General features: G+C 44.3%; 1 protein-coding gene across 1 annotated transcript in view; it reads right to left on the bottom strand.

Moving 5' to 3' along the window:
- PDE11A (phosphodiesterase 11A) overlaps nt 1-23,718 on the bottom strand; it is a 921,640-nt gene that overhangs the window by 694,369 nt on the left and 203,553 nt on the right. Inside the window, exon 2 of the mRNA XM_073646878.1 lies at nt 5,711-5,869. Within this exon, the coding sequence (XP_073502979.1) occupies nt 5,711-5,869 (159 nt within the window). The remainder of the gene's footprint in view (nt 1-5,710; nt 5,870-23,718) is intronic.

The following is a 23,718-nucleotide window of genomic DNA, read 5'->3' as shown; positions in this document are numbered from 1 at the left end:
TCCATCCGGTTTGCGTTTAGTTGGACCATCATTTATTTTTCAACAGGACAATGACCCCAAACACACCTCCAGACTGTGTAAGGTCTATTTGACCAAGAAGGAGAGTGATGGGGTGCTACGCCAGATGACCTGGCCTCCACAGTCACCAGACCTGAACCCAATTGAGATGGTTTGGGGTGAGCTGGACCGCAGAGTGAAGGCAAAAGGGCCAACAAGTGCTAAGCATCTCTGGGAACTCCTTCAAGATTGTTGGAAGACCATTTCCGGTGACTACCTCTTGAAGCTCATCAAGAGAATGCCAAGAGTGTGCAAAGCAGTCATCAAAGCAAAAGGTGGGTACTTTGAAGAACCTAGAATATAAGACATATTTTCAGTTGTTTCATACTTTTTTGTTAAGTATATATATAGTTACATAGTTAGTAAAGCCGAATAAAGACTTGCGTCCATCAAGTTCGACCTGTTAGTTCTGTAATTGCTAAAGTTGATCCAGAGGAGGGCAAAAACCCCAAATGATTTAGCCAATCTTCACCTGAGGAAAAATTCCCTCCCGACTCTGAAACCAGCAGTCAGAATAAATCCCTGTATCAACCTACTATTTTATTTTATTTTTAAGTATATGCAGAAATCTGCCTGGTATCTAGAAATGCATCCAGTCCCCGCTTGAACTGGTTTAGTGAATCCGACATTACCGTCTCCTCACTCAGTGAATTCCATATTCTCACTGCTCTTACCGTAAAGAACCCCTTCCTATGCTGGTGCTGAAACCTTTTCTCTTCCAGTCTTAGTGAATGCCCTCTTGTTACCGTAATATCCCTCCTTTTGAACAAATCCCGGGCAAGGTCTCTATACTGTCCCCTAACATATTTGTACACATTTATTATGTCCCCCCTCAACCTTCTCTTTTCCAGGCTGAATAGTCCTAGTTTTGCCAACCTCTCTGGGTATTGCAGTCCCTCCATTCCCCTTATTAATTTTGTTGCCCTCCTTTGTACCTTTTCAAGCTCGTTTATATCCTTTCTATATATTGGGGCCCATAACTGAGCACAGTATTCCAAGTGTGGTCTGACCAGTGCTTTGTACAGTGGAAGAACAATGTTCTCCTCCTTTGCAGCTATACCTCTTCTGATACATCCCATTACCCTGTTTGCCCTTACAGCAGCGGCCTGACTTTGGGCACTCCAATTTAGTTTGCTATCAATCAAGATGCCCAAGTCCTTCTCCATCTCTGAATTCCCCAATGATTTCCCATTCAGTGAGTACTGGTGACTTCCATTTTTCCTTCCCATATGTATGACCTTACATTTCTCCTCGTTAAACCTCATTTGCCATTTAATGCTCCACCTACCCAGCTTATCCAAATCCCTCTGTAGGTCTGCACTGTCCTCTTTTGTATTAATTGTTTTACATAACTTTGTGTCATCTGCAAATATTGATATTTTACTATTTATCCCGTTGACTATGTCATTAATAAAGATATTAAATAACATTGGGCCTAGTACAGACCCCTGTGGTACCCCACTAGTGACGCTTACCCAATCTGAGTATATTCCATTTATAACCACCCTCTGCCTTCTATCCTTTAGCCAGTTAGCTACCCACTTGCAGACATTTTCCCCCAGCCCCATCATTCTCATTTTGTATACCAACCTATTATGTGGCACGCTATCGAACGCTTTTGAGAAGTCGAGATACACGACATCCACTGGTTCCCCCTGATCTACTCGAGAGCTAACCTCCTCGTAGAAGTCAATCAGGTTTGTTTGGCAGGAGCGATTCCTCATGAATCCATGTTGGTTCGGGGTTAATAGATTATTAGCATCAAGATGCTCCATGATTGCCTCATTAATAAAGCCTTCAAAAATTTTGCCCACAACGGACGTCAGACTCACCGGCCGATAGTTTCCGGCGTCACTTTTCGCTCCCTTTTTGAATATTGGCACTACATTCGCCTGTCGCCAATCAAGTGGTACAGACCCAGTCTCAACAGAGTCCTTAAATATAAGATATAAGGGTCTGTCTATCACATTACTTAGTTCCCTTAGTACCCGTGGGTGTATGCCATCAGGTCCTGGTGATTTGTTTATTTTAATGTTACTGAGGCGTTTCTGTACCCCAGCTTGGGTTAGATTTGTCATACTTAGTGGAGGATTAAGTTTGTCACTTCTCATTTCGCCTGTTAGTTCTTTTTCCTTTGTGAAAGTTGACGAAAAAAATTTATTTAATAGATTAGCTTTATCCTCATCTTTCTCTATGATTTTGCCTTCCTCACTTTTTATCGGTCCAATATTATTCGATTTAATCCTTTTACTATTTATATACGTAAAGAACAGTTTGGGATTGGATCTACTTTCCCTAGCAATACGTCTCTCTGTTTCCTCCTTTGCTATTTTTATTTGTTTTTTGCAGGTTCTCGTTTTTTCCTTGTAACACATTAGTGCCTCCTTGCTGTTTTCCTGTTTTAATCTCTTGAATGCCTCTTTTTTGCTATTTAACGCCCCTTTTACGTTCTTGTTCAACCATATTGGTTTCCTCTTATTTCGGGCCCTTTTATTCCCATACGGTATATACCTCTCGCACTGAGTATTCAGAATTCTTTTGAAGGTTTCCCATTTACTATTCGTATTTCCTTGATTAAGAACTTTGTCCCAGTCTATAAGTTGAAGGTTTTCTATCAGCTTATCAAACTTCGCCCTCCTAAAGTTTAATGTTTTAGTTGTTCCCTTATTGATAACCCTACTGAAGGGCATTTTGAAATTGATAATATTATGATCACTATTACCTAGGTGCCCCCCTATCTGTACCTCAGTTATTCTATCAGGCCTATTAGTCAATATTAAGTCCAACACGGCCTTCCCTCTCGTTGGTTCCTGCACTAGTTGGGAGAGATAATTATCCTTGATATTTGTCAAGAACCTTTTTCCTTTCTGCGATCTACAGGTTTCTGTTTCCCAGTCAATATCCGGGTAGTTGAAGTCCCCCATTACAATCACCTCATTATGTTTTGCTACTTTGTCTATTTGTCCTAATAGCAGTTTCTCATTCTCCTCTGTTATATTGGGTGGCTTATAGCAGACCCCCAGTAATATTTTATTATTATTTTTTGCCCCCTCTATCTCTACCCACATGGACTCGACCCCCTCTTCTCCCTCTCCTATATCTTCCCTTAGTCTGGGCTTTAGACGTGACTTTACATATAAGCAGACTCCTCCGCCCTTCCCCTGTTTCCGGTCCCTTCTAAATAAACTATAATCTGTTAAACTGACCGCCCAGTCGTAGCTATCGTCTAGCCAAGTCTCTGTTATACCTACGATGTCATACCTCTCCTCCGATATAAGCGCCTGCAGCTCATCCGCCTTATTGGTCAGGCTTCTTGCGTTGGTCAGCATGCAAGATAAAACTTTGGGGTTATTTAGCATCCTATTCTTCTCTAACGATCTAACTGTACTATCCCCACCCCCCTCTCCACCCTCATTATATTCACTTCTCCCCTTCCCCCTTGCTTGCCTCACATCCCACCTATTTCCTTGGTTTCCCCCCCCCCCCGTCTCTAGTTTAAAAACTCCTCCAATAATTCCACATGTGTTAATTCAAAGTTTTGATGCCTTCAGTGTGAATGTATAATTTTCATAGTCATGAAAAATCTTTAAATGAGAAGGTGTGTCCAAACTTTTGGTCTGTACTGTATCTATAAACCCAATTAGACTCTAAGGCTGTAAGAGTAAAGGGGCGACCTCTGCAGACTCTATTAGTCAGATTTACAAATGAGCATGTCTGCAGAACACATTAGGCATAAGGGAGCGTCATAGTCAAAATGTACCTGAGGGATCCACTCGAAGTAAAATCCACAGAACCAACTGAAGACAGCGTTCCTTAAAAAGTTTCATAAAGAAGTTCTTTATTCCATCATATAATAACAGTAGCAACGTTTCGACCTGTATGGTCTTGAAAAAGACCATATAGGTCGAAACGTTGCTGCTGTTAATCTATGGAGGAATAACGAACTTATACTTTCCTTAGGAACGCTGTCTTCAGTTGGTTCTACTAGACACATTGGCTGCAACCAGTCGCTTAGATGACTCAGACAGTAACGTTCCCAGATACAGCGGTAAACTGTAAAAGCTATATTTACCTGCAGAAATAATTTAAGGCTGGGTTTATTTCTTGCGGTCACAGGAAGAAGATTTGCAGAACCCTGGTCCAGCAGTCACATCGGTAGTCTATTGCTCCCTGACAAAAGCCCTGTGAACCTCCTTTTACTGTCCGGCATCACCAGCGACTCTTCTGATTAGTAGGGAAAAGAAAAGAGGAGCTCCAAGTGTGTTATCCACCGCAATAGGCAAAGCGAACAAAGATAAATTAATTGCTCACCTGCCTGGGTTGTGACTCGGCACAACTCCATTCTCATGAAAATAGAAAGGCTGCTGCTCCGGCCGCTGACCCACACACCGGTGGGAAGAGACGTACATAAGACAAACGGGAAAAGGAGTGGTGGTTCCCCCGGGTGCTGCCAAGAAGTACTGACAATGGATGTGAGTATCTTGATTCTTTATTAATACAAAGTGCTTCGGTGTCGGGTTGATTCCTTCTTCAGGTATGATACGTAAAAGAAAACTCCTCCAAAAAATAGGGAGTGGAGGTGACGTATACACAGCTCAAAACAATGAACATATATAGTTGTATACAGCAGAAAATGCAAATCCCATGTATAAAATTACAAAAAAAACCTGTCATTTATTCTTCGAAAAAATATACAGTACATGAATAAAAAATATATCTAAAAAATACGTATACAAATGTATGTGCGGAAAATTATTTGAATAACAAAATAAAATAAAAAAATACTACTTATGTTAATCTGCCTGGATGGATTGCCCTACCATGGGTTTTCAATAGTTTCATTTAGCCCTTCAGTTGCCAATGTGGATAACTTAAAGATCCAGTAGGATTCGCGATTTATTAATTCCTGGTATCTATGTACAGTGTAATCTGGTATCTCTTCTAATGTAATGAGTCTTAAACTCATACTATCTTTTTATGCTCTATCAAAAATGTCTAGATAGACAATGGTTTAGAACTCAGTTTTTGATATTGTGTCTATGGATTGACAAAGGACCATGTAGGTCTGAAACATGTTGCCTGGGAGCGCAGCGAACATTTCTTTTTGCCTTTCTAATTTTTGAGCTGTCGTGCTCAACCATTTTTTCTGCTTTTTCTTCTCATAGATCAATAAAGCAATTCTTTTAAGAAGATGTGAGTGCCAGCTATCGTTTGGACTGGTGCTATTACTGGAGTATTTTGCCGTGCACCCGGACAGGTGAGCTGATTGCTCATTTCTCACATATCCTTATTTATTCTATACCGTAAGTGTTGCGTGGTTTTTCCCACATACTGTAAATTACAGTCACATTAAAGTAGATAAACCACAATAGATGTTCCAAGCACATTCATTGTCAGTACTTCTTGGCAGCTCCAGGAGATTAGTAGGCTTGGTGCAACATCATGAGTGAAAGCCGACAAGTAGGAGGAGATTCTCAGAGCTCTGTGATGGCAGCCACGGACCACCAACGTTACGAGTGGCCCAGGGTCCTCCGAATCTTTGTACTTAACTCTAAAACCCAGCCTGACAGACAGTAACATTTGCTCAGATTCCTAAATCTTATATATTTCTAATTTACATATATAAAGAAAAGTTGTGAAAGGTCAATCCTACTTTTTCGTCATCCTCAGTAAATGGAGCTCCTCCCGGGGTCTTGTTTATTCCTTGAGCAACACCGATAATTTCACCATCACTATTCTGTATCGGCATACACAGCAAAGATTTTGTCTTATATCCTGTTAGTTTGTCTATTTCATCGCTGAATCGTCTGTCCTACAAGAGAGAAGAATAATAATGAACACATATTTCAGCCTTATACCACGATCGTATTAAAACAAAGAGCCGGTAATTTTACAACATTCAAAACATATTTCCTCAATTGCTTACTGTAATTAAAAAGTAAAATGTATTATGAAATAGGAAAAGGATGCAAATGCAGAACCCAAGTGGCAGAGAGTCAGCCCTTAGTCATAGAGTATCTAGGGCCAGAAATGCGTCAGAGTGTTTTTTCCAAAACTATCATGTGGGTTTTAATCTGATGAATATGTAATAAAGTTTGAAGCTTTTTTATTCAATGTGGATATGCATTTTCTGTCGGTCAGCAGTACTGGAATGGCACCCATCAAGATAAAGACAGGTTTCATTTCCTATGTATGGTGAGCAATCTTTTTTCCTTTTCTACAATAGGTGACAGCAGTTCTCATAAGTCCTTTGGATTTTTTGTTCTCCTCTAGTTCAACATTGTGGCTGTACTGATACAAGTCCAGACCAAAGGGGTGGAGCAGCTGCCAACGACTACCATTTCTACAAATCCTTCCCAGTGTTGTGCCTAAACTGCACAACCATAATAGGTGAGTCCTTAATCGCTTTTCACTGGAGTTATACGGTCTTCTTGAGATCTCCTTCTATTCTACTAATTTGCAGTAAGTGCCTGTTAAGTGTGATGCTGAGTCACTACTCACGGGCAAGCAGTGAGACAAGGTAGTCAGGAGGTCCGAGGTCAGATACCAGGAGAGCTCATAGTACAGAGGGGTAAGTTAAAGGTGTTGTGAAGACTATTGAAGATATAATCCCATGTCAATCATTGTGCCCTGTTTGGCGGTGGATTATAGAGGTCTACAATGTATAGCTGTAATTGGATACTTTTGCAGCTAAACAAGAAGGGAGGGGGCAGAGAGACAGTGAGTGACAAAAACCCCACCTTCTGCTGTGGAGCTGCCATAGGAAGACCCCCTGTGGACCCCAGCCAAGACAAGTATAATTCAATACCGAGTTATGGGAATACGATACATCCCAGCGATACACCAAATAGATTTTTGGAATCACACGAACAGGAGGAATGTCACCCTAACTTCCAGCACAGTCTAGCGTGTAGGGATGAGGAGACACACGGCATAGCCATTCGGAAACCCCTAGGGCCACTGTGTTTGGTCTCCCCACGTAGCAGGGGCCCGGCTAGATCAGATGACACCAGAACCGGCTCCCTAGGACCATCCAGTAAGGAAGTATAGCCCATTTTAGTTGTTAGAGTTTGTAGCTGAAAGAGACCGGGGTGGAGATTTAGGTCCAGCCAGGGGCAGGATGGGGAGTGACCCAGAGGGGTTAAGAGCTCCAGCAGCCCTAGCTCAGTGTCTTTTTCCTGGGAGGTCGCGACGACACATCGTGTGGGAGAAGTCCAGCAACAAAGGGGACAACAAGCCTCCCATGTGGCAGCCCCTCCCCCACAAGACAGGCCTTCTATCTGACTGGTAACTGACTCTCAATAACTGCTTGTATCTTTTGTACCCCTACTATTGTATTTGCATCTCTGACCATTATGTATGTATAACCCTTATGTATGCAATGTATTGTCTAGTGTGAACTTAAGGCGATTAAATATCTAATTTAACTTTGGGCTGCTCTTTTATCTCAATCTACAAACTCTCTTGTCAGTCCAAAGAACACGCTGCTCGGCTGGTTTCTGGCCCGATATAATCCCCCGGTCCTAGGGGAATTATATCTAATAGAAACTGGTTGTTATGTTCTGCTACCAGAGCTAAGGAAAGAGAGGAGATCTGTCCCTACGATAGAACTCAGCTGAATCCCTACGATGTAACAGGGAACCTGATCCTGCGATCAGACCTGCTAAAGTCCTAAGTTAGTCTGTACGGAGACCTATAGATGTGGGGAAGGAATCCCTACAAGTGCTAAGGACTGGGAGGAATATGGGACACCTCCTAACAGAAATAGTAGCAGACAGACGAACAAACAAAATATATAGAACATAGAGGTCCGTAGACCAAGCAAACTAACAGAGTTAGATACAGAGCACAGGCTAGCTAGAAAGTAGTTATACAATGAAGTCCAGCAAAGCCAGAAGGGCGGAGCAGGATTAAATAGGCCAACAAGGTCATGTGACCAGCAAAGGAAAAAAAACCTAAGAGCAAGGTTCTAACAGTACCCCCCCTTCTAAGAGGATCCTCCGGATCCCCTAGGACCAGGCTTATCAGGAAATCTCCTGTGAAACGCTCTGATAAGTCTGGACGCGGAAACATCATCCGACCTCACCCAAGAGTTATCCTCGGGTCCGAAACCTTTCCAGGCCACAAGATACTGCAAACTACCTCTATACCGTCTAGAGTTAAGGATGCGAGAAATTTCATATTCCCCGTCCTCCACCACCGGAGGAACAGAGGCAGAGGCGTCACAATCCGATACAACAGCTTTTTTCAACAGAGAGACATGAAATACCGGATTAATTCTCCAGGAGGTAGGAACCTCCAACCTAACAGCAGATTGGTTGACAACCTGAAGCACCTTAAAGGGCCCTACAAACTTGGGGACCCAATTTCTTAGAAGGAATCCTCAACCGCAGATTCCTAGAGGACAACCAAACCATGTCACCAACAGCGAACAAAACCTCCTGTCGTTTCCTATCAAAGTAGTCTTTAGATTTTCTGTTGGCCTCCTGAAGATTACCACGCACATCCGTCCAAACTCTCTCCAAATCACCGGAAAAATTCTCCTCCTCAGGCACGGCAGATCCCAACTTGGAGAATGACCCAAACGACGGATGTCTCTCAGAACAACAAAAAAAAGGCGAACAACCAGCAGAAGAAGATGTATGATTGTTCAGAGCAAATTCAGCAAGTGGCAGAAACTCAGACCACCCCTCTTGATTGTCTGCCACAAAACAACGCAAGAACTGCTCAACATCCTGGTTTTTCCTTTCTGTCTGGCCATTAGATTCAGGATGATATCCGGACGAGAACGACAAATGAACTCCCAACCTGTCACAAAAGGCACGCCAAAAACGAGCCACGAACTGAGGACCCCTATCAGAAACAATGTCAGTAGGAACGCCATGAAGTCTGACAATTTCCTTGACAAAGGCATTAGCGAGAGTTTTAGCGCAGGGCAGTTTGATGAAGGGAACCAAGTGACACATCTTGCTAAAACGGTCCACGACCACCCAGATGACAGTAAAACCCTCAGAGGGGGGAAGGTCAGTTATAAAGTCCATAGCCAAATGTGTCCAAGGAGCACTGGGAACCTCCAAAGGACAAAGCAACCCCGCAGCAGGAGTATGTGAGGACTTAGATCTAGCACATATAGTACATTGACGCACCCACTTAATGACTTCCTTCTGCCATCCAGGCCACCAAAAACTGCGACCCACCAGTCTCTTGGTCTCAGAGATTCCGGGATGACCTGCCAACCGAGATTCGTGACACTCAACAAACAAATCTCTCCTAAAGGTCCCAGGCACAAACAACCTCCCATGAGGAGTGTTAGATGGGGCATTCTCCTGTGCTTTAAGAATCTCATCTTCCAAAACGGAGTCCAAAGCAGCTATCACAACACCTTCTTGTAAAATGTTCTCCTCTTTCTCAGCACCGACTATGGGAGAAAAACTGCGAGACAAGGCATCCGCCTTAACATTCTTAGTACCAGGGATGTAAGTAACGGAGAAATTAAACCGCGAGAAAAACAGTGCCCACCTAGCCTGACGGGCATTCAGGCGCTTGGCAGCATCAAGATATATCAGATTTTTATGATCCGTAAGAACCTGAACGGGAAATTCCGCACCTTCCAAGAAGTGGCGCCAGTGTTCAAATGCGAGTTTAATAGCCAATAATTCCCGATTACCAATATCGTAATTCAGTTCAGTCTCCGAAAATTTTTTTGAAAAAAAGGCACAGGGATGTAATCCATCCCCGTTATCCTGAGACAATACTGCGCCAACCCCCACAGAGGAAGCATCAACCTCAACCAAAAACGGCTTAGTCACATCAGGCTGCATAAGGATGGGAGCAGAGGTGAACCTCTCCTTGAGATACACAAAAGCTTCAATGGCCTCAGAAGACCACTGAACCGCATCAGCACCTTTCCTGGTGAGATCGGTCAGAGGTTTGACAATACTTGAAAATTTTTTTATGAATTTTCTGTAATAATTGGCGAAACCTAAAAACCTCTGTATCGATTTCAAACCAATAGGCCTAGGCCATTCCTGTACAGCTTGAACTTTAACCGGGTCCATCTCAAAACCTTCGCTGGAGATAATGTAACCCAAAAAACTAATTCTCTGTACAGCGAAATCACATTTCTCCAGCTTAGCAAAAAGCGAATTGTCCATTAATAACTGTAATACCTCACGTACGCTCCGCCAATGAGACTCCAGATCCGGCGAATAAATCAAAATGTCATCCAAATACACAACCACATTTTTGCCGATCAAAGGTCTAAGGATGTCATTAATAAGATTCTGAAAAAATGCAGGAGCATTAGTAAGACCAAAAGGCATAACGAGATTCTCAAAATGACCCACAGGAGTGTTAAAAGCAGTCTTCCATTCGTCACCCTCCTTCATGCGCATCAGATTGTATGCCCCCTTAAGGTCAATTTTAGAGAACCACTTGGCCCCCATTAACTGGTTAAACAGATCAGGAATCAATGGCAGTGGGTAAGGATTCCGTACAGTAATTTTGTTAATCTCACGAAAATCCAGACAAGGACGTAAACCGCCGTCCTTTTTTTTTACAAAAAAAAATCCAACCGCCACAGGAGACTTAGAGGGCCTAATGTGACCGGCGGCCAAACTTGTCTGTATGTATTCCTCCAAAGCCTTCCTCTCAGGAATAGTAAGGTTAAATAAACGACTTTTAGGAAGAGTCGCTCCAGGGACAAATTCAATAGAACAATCATAGTCTCTATGGGGAGGCAAAACCTGCGATTCCTTCTCAGAAAAAACTCTCCAAAAATCCTGAATAGGAACAGGTAATTCTCCCCTATCCAAAGCTGCAATACGCCCGTTACAACACTTGTCATAACATTTATGGCTCCAGGATTTAATTTCACTGGTAGACCAATCCAGTACAGGATTGTGAAATTTTAACCAGGGCAATCCCAATATTACTGGAGAAGGCAAGTTATTCAAAACTACCAAATCCAATTTCTCATGGTGGACACCATTAATAGTGAGAGGAAATTCACAGACCTTGAGAGTAATATTCTTCAAAGGGGAACCATCCACAGAAACCACAGCAATGGGGGATGATAAAGGTTTGGGTTTTAAATTGAGTCTTTCCAAGAATCCCCCATCAATAACATTCAGAGTAGACCCACAATCAACAAACACCCGAAATTCCATTAATTTTTCCTGAGCAATCGTGGAAGCAGCTAAAAATACACCCTTGGAATTTAAACAGGCAATACGGGCATGACTGACCATTTTTTTTTCTTTCTTCATACGAAGCTCACAGCCTTTAATCAAATGACCAGATTTTCCGCAATAGAAACACAAGCCTTCAGAAAATCTACGGTCTTTTTCTTGAGAGCGAGGTGCCACCGATCCAATCTCCATCGGTTCACCACTGTTAGTACACACATTCTCATAACCAGAAACTGACATAGCAGAGGATTTGCTCTCATTAACCCTTGCACGCAGTCTCCTATCCACCCGTATAGCTAATTGCATAGCCTGTTGCAAATCTTCAGGTGTAGGATAAGCAATTAGCAGGTCTTTAACCCTTTCATTGAGCCCAGCAAGAAATAGACTTTTCAGAGCAGAATCGTTCCACCCTGTTTGAGTAGACCAACGACGGAAATGAGTACAATATTTTTCCACATTACCTGATCCCTGTTTCAAATGTCTCAACTCAGTCTCAGCTGATGTGCCACGGTCAGGATCATCATATAATAGTCCCAAAGCAGAAAAAAAACTATCCACTGATCTGAAGCATGTATCACTAGGTTGCAAAGAAAAGGCCCACTCCTGAGGCTCTTTGCGCAAAAGTGACATTATGAACCCTATGCACTGGGATTCATCAAACGAAAATACAATAAGCAAGCATTTTTAAATGAAAAAAATTCTCGGTGTTCACCAAAAAATAAATCCGGCAAACATACCTTAGGCTCCAAGAAATGTGCTCCAGGACAGTTACTCACGTGCTGACGGAGCTCGGCCACTTCCAGAGAGAGTCCCTGCAGGTGTTTAGCCAAATCCTGAACCGACACCATGATGGAACAGAAAAATCTTTCCTTAGAGAATTTGCGGGCTGGACTTACTGTTATGTTCTGCTACCAGAGCTAAGGAAAGAGAGGAGATCTGTCCCTACGATAGAACTCAGCTGAATCCCTACGATGTAACAGGGAACCTGATCCTGCGATCAGACCTGCTAAAGTCCTAAGTTAGTCTGTACGGAGACCTATAGATGTGGGGAAGGAATCCCTACAAGTACTAAGGACTGGGAGGAATATGGGACACCTCCTAACAGAAATAGTAGCAGACAGATGAACAAACAAAATATATAGAACATAGAGGTCCGTAGACCAAGCAAACTAACAGAGTTAGATACAGAGCACAGGCTAGCTAGAAAGTAGTTATACAATGAAGTCCAGCAAAGCCAGAAGGGCGGAGCAGGATTAAATAGGCCAACAAGGTCATGTGACCAGCAAAGGAAAAAAAACCTAAGAGCAAGGTTCTAACACTGGTGGCAGCTCTAACAGGCCGACAAGATTCCGCTTCACTGAGGCTAGTGACAGGGCCTCTCAGCCTGTCCAGGGTGTGAGCGAGTGTGGTACCACGTCAGTGACTGAGCTGGCCACCTCTTCTCACTCTCGGAACCATGTGGACAGGGGGTGTCTGTGTAGAACAGTACCAATGTGACCTTACGCGTCCCCGAGGGGGTGCGGAATGTCACATTGGTGCAAAGGGCAGATCCATATCACGTGTTCCGTCTCACGTAACTGTGACGTCAGGTGGGTGGCGAGGTGTGGATCCGTCACAAGTGGTAGCAGCGGTGGGATTCTACGGGATCTCTCTGGTGCCATTCTTCACAGGCATGGTCAGGAAACAGTTCGAGGTCAAATGCCAGAAGGATATATCAAAACCAGGGAGTAAAACAACAGATAGTCAGAGGCCAATTCCAGGGTCAAATACGTTGAGTCAGAGAAGTCAAAGCAAAATTAAAAATCCAGGAGAATAGTCACAACAGATCCAAAGTCATTCACAAGATCAGAAGTCAGACACGGGGCTAAGCATGCGCACACCAACTTAGAGGAAAGCTACAACCGATACTTAGTACTAGCAGCTAGCCAGCTAAATACCCTGCAAATGATTAAGGATGGGAGACACCTGGGGATTGGGGAACCTTCCGCAGACCAGACCAGATTGACCAGCAGGGCAGTCAATGAAAATACTGACAATCCAGCACGCCCCAGGATCAGATTGGATGACTGGATTGTCATTCACAAAACCGACAGTCCAGCACATTCCATAGGGCAGCTGAGCTGTCACTCACAGCATCCCTAGCCCACAGTCAGTTATGAAACCATGACATTAAGGCACACCACCCTGGCGACCATGACACAGGTCAGCAGAAATGACATAATAGTACAGGTAAGCAAAACAATTTGCGGGACCCTGGTTTAGCAGCCACGTCTGTAATCCGTGGCAAGTGGGCCAGAGCCCTACAGATGTCCTAGTACCTGCTGGCATCCTGTGCGCCTTCTTTTATTATTAAGCGCCCTCTATGTCACAGCATTGCAAGGTCTACTAATCCAAAGAGGCACCAAAGATGCTGGCAGGTAGAAGAAAGCTCACAATACTCTGATATGGCAGCCATGGACTAGAGTCGACGTGAATCATTTTGCTTATCTCTACAGGTGAATTACCTACCTAAGGTAAAAAAGCCAAGAAATAAAGACAAACATTATTGTAATATTTTCTTAATTTTAATCTGCCTTCCTATAATGACAAACATCATCCCAAACATTTTCCATAAGAATAAGGACAAACATTATTGTACCAACGTCACATAGAACACAGCTGAGGATAAAAAACACGACTGTGACATTTTACAACAGTGAAGAGAAAATAAACGCAATTCTATAGGACACAACCTAAAATAACAACAAGTAACATGGTGACACCACTGCATTAAAAATCTTTGTAATAATGAAGGCAAACATAATATACCAATGGAACACAGCCGAAAGATAAAGACAAACACTGTGGTGACCAGCGGAGCACATCTCAGCTTCAGAAGACAGATAAAAACTAATTCTTAGACAGTGCAAACTTAGGGTGCGTTTAAACTGGCCGATTATCGGGAAATTAATGTTCCTAGGAGCATTCCAGTGTACTGGCTGCCAATCAACCAATGAACGAGCAACACACTTGTTCGTCAAGGAGGATTTAATTTGTAAGCTTGCTTAAAAATATTTTTTGTCAGCAGCACATTGTCCTGTGTAAATAGATCATGTGATGCCTAGAACAATAATATTCTAAAGATCGTTCAGTGTGCATGGAAGCACGGTCGGCATATCTAAAACAGGCTATTAACCACTTTACAGCCTGTGCCGTATTTGGACAAGACTGTAACCCCCGGTTCAGTGAGGGCTCCGGAGGTCTTCTTACAGCTGACATGTGCCCACAACAGTCGCGGGTGGAATCGCGATCCACCCGCGGCTGTTAACATGTTAAATGCTGCTGTCAATCTCTGACAGCGGCATTTAACATCGCCGCTCCGGAAGAAAGTCACTTACCCCACCCATCGGTGACCCCGTCACGTGATCGCGGGTCACCGATGCGTGGGCATGACAACCCTGGATCTGCAGCAGACTGCAGTGGTTCTCATGAGCTGAACACTATGAGCGCCACCTAGTGGTCGGCGCTGATAGCACAGGAACATTTCTGCTGCATAGAGGTGATCTGCTGATCACCTCTATGTAGCAGAGGCGATCAGACAAGTGCTGCTTCTAATCTCCTATGGAGACTATAGAAGCAAGCAAAAAGTGAAAAAAAATGTTATTAAAAAATTAAAAAAAATATGAAAGTTTAAATCACCCCCCTTTCGCCCCATTCAAAATAAAATAATAATAAAAAAAAAACACACACATATTTGGTATCGCCGTGTTCAGAATCACCCAATCTATCAATATAAAAAAAGAATTAATCTGATCGGTAAGCGGCGTAACGAGAAAAAAATCCTAAACGCCAGAATTAAGTTTTTTGGTCGCCACAACATTGCAATAAAATGCAATAACGGGCAATCAAAACATCGGATCTACCCCAAAATGGTATCAATAAAAACTTCAGCTCGGCGAGCAAAAGATAAGCCCTCACCCAGCCCCAGATCCCGAAAAATGGAGACGGTACGGGTCTTAGAAAATGGCGCCATTTTTTTATTTTTTTTTAGCAAACTTTGGAATTTTTTTCTTCACTTAAATAAAAAAGAACCTATACATGTTTGGTGTCTACGAACTCTTAATAACCTGGAGAATAATAATGACAGGTCAGTTTTAGCATTCAGTGAACGTGGTAAAAAAAATTTAAAAAAACATCTGTGGTATTGCACTTTTTTTGCAATTTCACCGCAATTGGAATTTTTTTTGCCGTTTTCCTGTAAACGATATGGTAAAACTAGTAATGGCGTTGAAAAGTACAACTTGTCCCGCAAAAAATAAACCCTCACACGGCCATATTGACCAAAAAATAAAAACGCTATGGCTCTGGGAACAAGAGGAGCAAAAAACAAAAATGCAAAAACGGAAAATCCCAGGGTTGCGAAGGGGTTAAAGGATGGTCAATCGGCTTCTAAGTAGCTAATCAATGGTCATTTAATGGTTACGGATTGACTAGAGTAAGTGCACCAAACTAATCTTAAAGGGGTTTTCCCATGAGCAAAAGTTAATTTTAATCAATAGATCTTGGAATAATAATAAGTTCCACAATTGGATGTGTTTAAATAAAATGTTCCTGTGCTGAGATAATCTTATAAATGCACAGGAACATTTTATTTAAAGAAATCCAATTGTGGAACTTATTATTATTCCAAGATCTATTGATTAAAATCAACTTTTGTTTGTGCGAAAACCCCTTTAACATGCACTAGATTTATCATAGTGGTTCATGCTGTTTGATAAATCTGGCACATCGTTACTTCTATATAAGAGGTGATTTGATGACTCTAGCATCCTGAGAAAAAGGAACTTCATTTTATTATTAGAACTCACTTAAAAGCAACTTGTCACCTCAGAAAATGCTATTTGCCTGCAGATATAGGGTTGATCTGCAGGTATTGTTCTGCCGCCTTACTGAATGTGCAGCTAGCGGGAGACTAATAACTTATTTCCTCCCAAGAGCCGCCTGCTTTCAGTGATGGGGGCGTGCAATGAGCGATTACAATCATTGCTCAATATATTGTGAGAAGCGAATATAAGCACATGCCTGCACTTTGATTGACAGCCGGCTCTGTAGCGCATTTGTGCACAACGAGCTGTCAATCAAAACGCTGGGGATTGCTTACTGCTAACAGTATAGTGAGCCATGATTGTAGCCGCTCTGTGCTTTCCCCCTTGACTAAAAGCAAGCGGCTCCTGGAAGGAAATAATTCATTTTCTCCCAATTGCCACACTTTACATTTATTAAACACTATTTTCCTACAGATTGACCCTATATCTGCAGGTAAATAGTGTTTTTCTAAGTGACCGGTTCCCTTTAAAAGCATAACATAAATCATGAAATAATCCTGAAATATATTTCCTCTGCATTTCAAACCTATATGAGGTTCTTAATAAAGAATCTGATCATCTGTTGTCTAAGTCCAAACAATTATGACATTTTGGCACATTTTGATCCCATGATGTGGAAGGGGATTTTGCTCTGATATCGGACTGCAATGCACAGACTGGCCACGGGTCTCCTGATCCCAGCCCGACAGCTTCATAAAACTATATGAAGCTGTCACGCTCAGATCGGAAGAGCCGCGGCCAGTACATGCATTAGCAGTCCGAGCTCAGACCGTTTTGAATGGATGTCTGAATAAGCCCTTAGACTATTGTGACATGATCAATACAGAACATGCCACCAAGGAAATCTGAAAAATTATGAAAAATCTTTGTGACAAAGCCAAGGAATTTATCCAAACACTATCACTCAGCACATCAGAACACTAGATCATAGCCAGTGAAAGTCAGCTTAGGAATAAGGACAAACAATATTGTGATATTATTACATTAGAAGTCAGTGTAAAAAATAAAAGAGATTATATCATGATTAGTGTTGAGCCACCCCCGTAGTGTTCGAGTTCGGTTTGGTTCGTCGAACTGTTCGTCGAACACCTTCGAACACCGTTAAAAACAATGGCAGGCAAACAAAAACACATAGAAACACATAGAAAACACCTTCAAAGGTGTCCAAAAGCTGACAAACTGCTCAGAAGACACAACTAACACATGGAAAAGTGACAAGTACATATAGTCATGCGAAAAGAAAAGAGGTGGAGGAGTAAAAGGAGGGGGAGACACAGATATAGGCATGTCATGCCCTCTAAAATCCAAAAAGTGAGAAGCCGACACGTTCAGTCCGCTCCTGCCCGTGCCACCTCCGTGTCGCCGGGTTTGTGCCAGAGCCGCGGTGAACCCTGACGGCCAGCCCCCCTCTCCCAATACTGGTGCCTGTCCGCTGGTGGGTCGAGCGAGCCCCCCTGTGGTGGAGGCAGCTCTAAGCTTTTTAATTTAAATTGTCTCTCTAATTTGAATGAATACACTTTAAATCCATTTACAAGGATCTATTGGAGGGCAAGTCTCATGCCAGCAGCCGCGTAATTCCAGCTCCAGTAGCGTCCACTAAAGCTGCTGCAGTTAAAAAGCTTTTATAAGGCATCCTACTGCCAGTCCCAGCCCCTATGCCTTGGGGTGCCTCCTGATGCTCTTCACTGAGTATCCCGTGGTCCCGAAGCATTTCCTTTGAAAAAATTAAGTGTCCAAACTACAGGTGGTGTAGCTTGCTTAACAGCCGGGATAATCCGCTGACTAGCAGATACTGCTACTAGGCACAAAGTATTTCCTGGGCTAGATGCAGTTAAAAATTTGTAATTAGATACTCTCGTTGGATGCTGAGAAAGCATTCCATAGAGTCTCCTGGCACGCCATATATGATTCTCTTAAAAAGCTTGGGGTAGGGGTCTAGGGGACCCTTTTATAGCCAAAATCACGGCCCTGTATCACTATACGTCACCTAGGCTGAAGATAAATGGAACTGCAGCACCCTGAGGGCTCGGTTGCTACAGAGGTATTGCACCTCACCCAGAGGTGTGATATCTCACTCTCAGGTAAGGATGGAGTGTGGATCAGGACCCGACACCTGCATGCATTACACCACATTGCCGTGGGGCAGGGCGACCAATATGCCTCTGAGATGGGCACGACAGTCCCTGTCCCTGGCTGGAGTGGGGGGAGGGAACACTGAGGAAGGGGAACCCTGTAGTGCAGGAGCAGGGAGGAAGCAGTTCCTGGGTGCATTGAGAAGGGAGTATAAAAGGTGGGCACCATCTTAGTTCAGTGCAGAGAAGTCTGAGCAGAAGTGGCAGGGAGCAGGGGCTCTGCATGAGCTCCGCTCCGGAGGCGGGCCTAGTAACAGAGGCCCAGGCCTGGAAGAGGGAGAAGGAAGGAAGAGGAGCGGAGAAGGCTCCAGGAACGAGGAATGAAGGGATCCCAGGGGTGCGGACGGGCGAGTCGCCACCGCACGCCCGAATCCACCTGCGTGGAGGGGTCAGGCCAAAGGGGGAGACCGGTCCCCAAAACTAGTGGAGGCAGGAAACGACCCTCAGCTAGAAACCGGAGGCTGTGACATTTTATGTGGCGCAGCCCCTCGCTACACCCGCTAGGAAGGCACCACATAGGGTCAGGGAAACTGGCGCCAAGTTTACCAAGAGGAGGCCCGAGGCAGCCGGACAGAAGGGTTGGTAAGAAAGGCCAGACAAAGGACACACAAAGGGGGTCCTGTGAAGCGCTCCAAAGTTATCTGGGAGTTGTCTGAGCCCCTCACCTGGTGAGCACAGTACGACGTGGGCAGCCGTTACCTGCAGACGTGGTCTGGATAATAAGAACTGTGAGTAAAGGCCCTGGACTGCATCACTGACTCCGTGTCGTTACTGCTGCTGCCCTGCACCATCACCCCCATCCTCCGCATACACTGTCCTGAGGCTATACTCCTCCCGTGGGGAGTTATGCTACGCTCTGCTGCACCCACAACACCAGCCTCAGCGGTCTGCCCTGCAGCAGCGGTTCACTCTGACCGCAATCCACGGGTGGCGTAGTCGGACATTTAAACATCAAAACCACATAAATAGTTCCGCCACTGGTTTGACCACCCTGAGCCACGGAACCGGGTCGCCGCCACAAAGACTACAACCACCAGCATCCACCAAAAAGGGTCCGGCTCCGGGTGTCCCAAGGCCCAGGGGGTGCATCAGAACATTTTCATCACCTTTCACAATCACCAATGGGACAAGGCAGGGATGTCCTCTGTCCCCTCTCTTATACATCCTAGTGACGGAGCACCTGCTCTCATCAATTCGCCATAACCCCAATATTAGGTGGATTGAGGTGGGAGGCACCGAGTACAAGTGCTCTCTATTTGCTGATGATGTCCTAGTATATATCACTCAATCACATATATCCATCCATGCTGTTATGGCTGAAATAGATCACTTTGTTACATGGTCAAATTTTAAAATCAATGCAGCGAAGTCTGAGGCCCTCGATGTCTCCCTCCCCAAATCCATATAGGATTCCATCCAGTCCAACTTTCCCTTTGCCTGGCCCTCACAGGGTATCAAATACTTAGGAATTCCTATTCATAGAGACCTCTCCCATCTATGTTATCTTAATTTTGGGCCCTTTATTGAACAACTCCATACAGACCACGGTTGGCAAGTTAGAACTGTAAGATTCACTACGTGAACCACTGGTGTTTTGTGGAAAAGCACATGTACACTGTGTTCCAAATTATTATGCAAAAAGTGTTTAGGAGTGATAAGGGAAGAATTTGTTTGTCAGTTAAACTCATTGATGGTGATGTGTGTCAGGGCTCTTTATATCACTGTAAGCAATTGCAGACACCTGTGCTAATTAGTTTGGCAGGTGTGTCCAATGAAAGGCAAGACTACTTAAGAAGGCTGTCTCACATTATTAAGCAGCCTACATTTTCTGCCAAAATGGGAAAGAAAAAGGATGTGTCGGCTGCTGAGAAGCAACAAATTGTGGAGTGTTTAGGTCAAGGCATGACTACAATCAACATTGTGCGATGATCAGGATGAAGTGTCTTGGCAATCAAGAAGTATGTAGCTGATTCACAGTACACACGTGTGCGTGCTGATAAGGGCAAATTGAGGACTCTTTCCTACAGGCAATTACGTCAGGTTAAAAGAGCAGCGGCAAAAAAGCCTTGTCATAGCAGCAGACAAGTTTTTGAAGCTGCTGGTGCCTCCAACGTCCCCCGAACAACAAGATGCAGGATCCTTCAGAGGTTTGCAGCTGTGCATACGCCATCCTGTCGACCTCCTCTATCCACTTCACACAAGCAGAAACGGCTCCAGTGGGCTAAACATTACATGAAGACTGATTTCAAAACTGTTTTGTTCATGGATGAGTGCCGTGCAGCGCTCGATGGTCCAGATGGATGGAGTGGAGGATGGCTGGTTGATGGACACCCCACGCAAACCCGCCTACAGCGCCAACAAGGAGGAGGCGGAGTAATGTTTTGGGCTGGAATCATGGGGAGAGAGATTGTCGGCCCCTTTAGGATCCCTGAAGGCGCTAAAGATGAACTCCATAATGTATGTGGATTTTCTCAAACAGCACTTCCTGCCATGGTTCAAGAAGAAGAACCGTGTATTTCACAGCAAGATCATTTTTTTGCATGATAATGCACCATCTCATGCTGCACATAAAACATCTGCATCTCTGGCTGATATGGGCATAAAAGGGGACAAACTTATGGTGTGACCCCCATGCTCCCCTGACCTCTACCCCATTCAGAACCTCTGGAGCATCATCAAAAGGAGTGTCTATGATGGCGGGAGGCAGTTCACATCTAAGCAACACCTCTGGGAGGGTATTCTGTCCTCATGCAAAACAATTGAAGCAGAAACCATCCAAAACCTGACAAATTTAATGGACGAGAGAGTTCAGAAGCTCCTTTCGAACAAGGGGTCCTATGTGAAAATGTAACATCACCTAGAATAAAGTTTTGAGTTGAAAACTGTTTGATTTCAGTTTCTAATAACCTGCTAATGCTTATAATTTCAAAAATGACCATTTTTTTGGTCTTTATTAAAATGAAAAGGTTGATCGAAAAGTTTGGGGGATCTAAGAGTGTGGCAACCCAGTAGTCAGGATTACTTCGAATTCTGACAATATGAGGGTCATGTTGCAGGTAGTGCAGCAAGAAGGCACTTATGTGTCTTGCGCATCTCGGAGCCCCAAAATTATTTTCCGGGCTAGATGCAGCTAAAAATTATTATTAATTTTAAATCTGGTGGAGCTTAGTATAGATGGCCTAATAGGATCAGTGCTGCACACTGCTACAAAGCCCAAATTATTTTCCAGCCAAGATACAGATAAACATGATAAGTAATTTTAAATCTGGTGGAGCTTATTATAGATGGCCTAATAGAATCAGTGCTGCACACTGCTACAAAGCCCAAATTATTTTCCAGCCAAGATACAGATAAACATGATTAGTAATTTGAAAGCTTAAAATGGTTGGTAGGGTTATTTTAACCAATCATCAAGCTTTTACTCTCCCCAGGATGACACAGGGGTAGAAAAGTCGTTTCGGATCCATGATTTGTTCATCTTTATGAACGTGAGTCTGTCTACATTATCAGTGGAGAGCCGCGTGCGCTTATCTGTCAGCACACCACCAGCAGCGCTGAACACACGTTCAGACAGAACGCTGGCTGCGGGGCATGACAAGATCTCCAAGGCGTAAGTGGCTAGCTCCGGCCATTTATCCAGATTGGAAGCCCAAAAAGAGCAAGGGTCCAGTGACACAGTCATGGCTTCAATGTTTACTTGGAGATACTCCTGTACCATCGTCTCTAGGCGTTGACTATGTGTCAGACTTCTTGTCTCCTGTGGCCTTGCAAAGGATGGGCTAAAAAAGTGGTGAAATGATTCCGCAAAATTGATGTTACCAGCAGATACTGTGGTTCTGTTACGGTTTGAGTGCTGAACACTTGACGGTCCCACGGTTGGCAAGTTGGAACTGTGAGATTCACTACGTGCACCACTGGTGTTTTGTGGAAAAGCACATGTAAGATTCTGCAACAGTCTCTGCTGATACTCCTGCATGCGTGCATCCCTTTCTATGGCAGGAATAATTTCGGCAAATTTACTTTTGTACCGGGGATCTAACAGTGTGGCAACCCAGTAGTCAGGATTATTTCTAATTCTCACAATTCGAGGGTCATGTTGCAGGTAGTGCAGCAAGAAGGCACTCATGTGTGTTGCGCATCCAGGAGCACCAAGTCCCTGTTGTGTTGGTGGCGAGGTAACAATCATGCTTCCTTCCTCTGTCCTCTCCCCCCAACCTCGCACAACAGAAATGTGATCAAGGTCTCCCTCATCTGATGAGTCTTCCATCAGTTCGTCCTCCACTGCTTCCTGGGCTCCTGCACCTTCCTCACTAGTTTGGCTGCTACCATGCGCCCTGGTAAAACCATCTCCCCCACCCTCACATGCCTGCCGCCTTGGTGCTGCCGACCGTCTGGACCTTGCAGATGTTAGCCCTTCCGCATACAACTCCTCCTCCTCTACTTCCTCCACCTCCTCTTGTGCCACCACCTGACTCCAAATTCTGTTTAACATGTGCTCCAGTATGTAAATCACCGGAATAGTCATGCTGATAATGGCATCGTCAGCACTAAACATCTTCGTCGCCATTTCAAAACTGTGCAGAAGGGTGCATAGGTCCCTGATCTGAGACCACTCCTCCAGCGTGATTTGCCCCACCTCTGGATCTCATTGGCCCAGGCTATACGTCAGAACGTATTGCACCAGGGCTTGTCGGTGCTGCCACAGTCGCTGCAACATGTGCAGAGTTGAATTCCACTGGGTAGGCACATCGCATTTTAGCCGGTGAAGTGGCAGGCCCAACGACTTCTGTAGAGATGTAAGTCGCTGAGCTGCGGGATGCGAACGGCGGAAGTGAGCACACAGCGACCGTGCCCTCTGCAGAAGGCCATCTAGTCTGGGATAGTGGGCTAAAAATTGCTGGACAACCAGGTTCAACACGTGAGCCATACAAGGCACGTGTGTGACATTGCCCCGGCGAAGAGCCGCACCCAGGTTTGCAGCATTGTCGCACACGGCCTTCCCTGGTTTCAGGTCCAGTGGAGACAACCATTCATGAAATTGGTTCTCCAGAGCTGACCACAACTCCTCAGCTGTGTGACTCACATTTCCCAGACATTTCAAAGTAAAAACCGCCTGATGACGTTGAGCCCTACTGCCAGCATAGTAAGGAGGTGTGCAGGATCCCTTCTGCGTAGTTAGAAAGCTTGTGGCATGACCAGACAGGCTTTGGGTGCAGGTGGAAGACCGAGAGGAGGTTGAGGAGGCAGAAGCAGTGGAGGAACTTTGACATAAAGAGGATTGACGCACAACTCGTGGGGACAGCAAGACTTGGACAGCAGCCCCTTGTCCTGCTGTCACCATAGTTACCCAGTGCCCAGTCAGCGACATGTAACGCCCCTGTCCATGCCTACTCGTCCAAGTGTCTGTGGTGAAATGCACCCTGTCACACACAGAGTTTCTCAAAGAAGCGGTGATGTTGTGTGCGACATGCTGGT

Source organism: Phyllobates terribilis, unplaced genomic scaffold (genome assembly GCF_046119375.1).
Source record: "Phyllobates terribilis strain yellow unplaced genomic scaffold, ASM4611937v1 Scaffold_9__5_contigs__length_417890890, whole genome shotgun sequence".
NCBI lineage: Eukaryota > Metazoa > Chordata > Amphibia > Anura > Dendrobatidae > Phyllobates > Phyllobates terribilis.
Note: the sequence above shows the minus strand (reverse complement) of the source record. Positions and strands in the feature narration are given on the sequence as shown.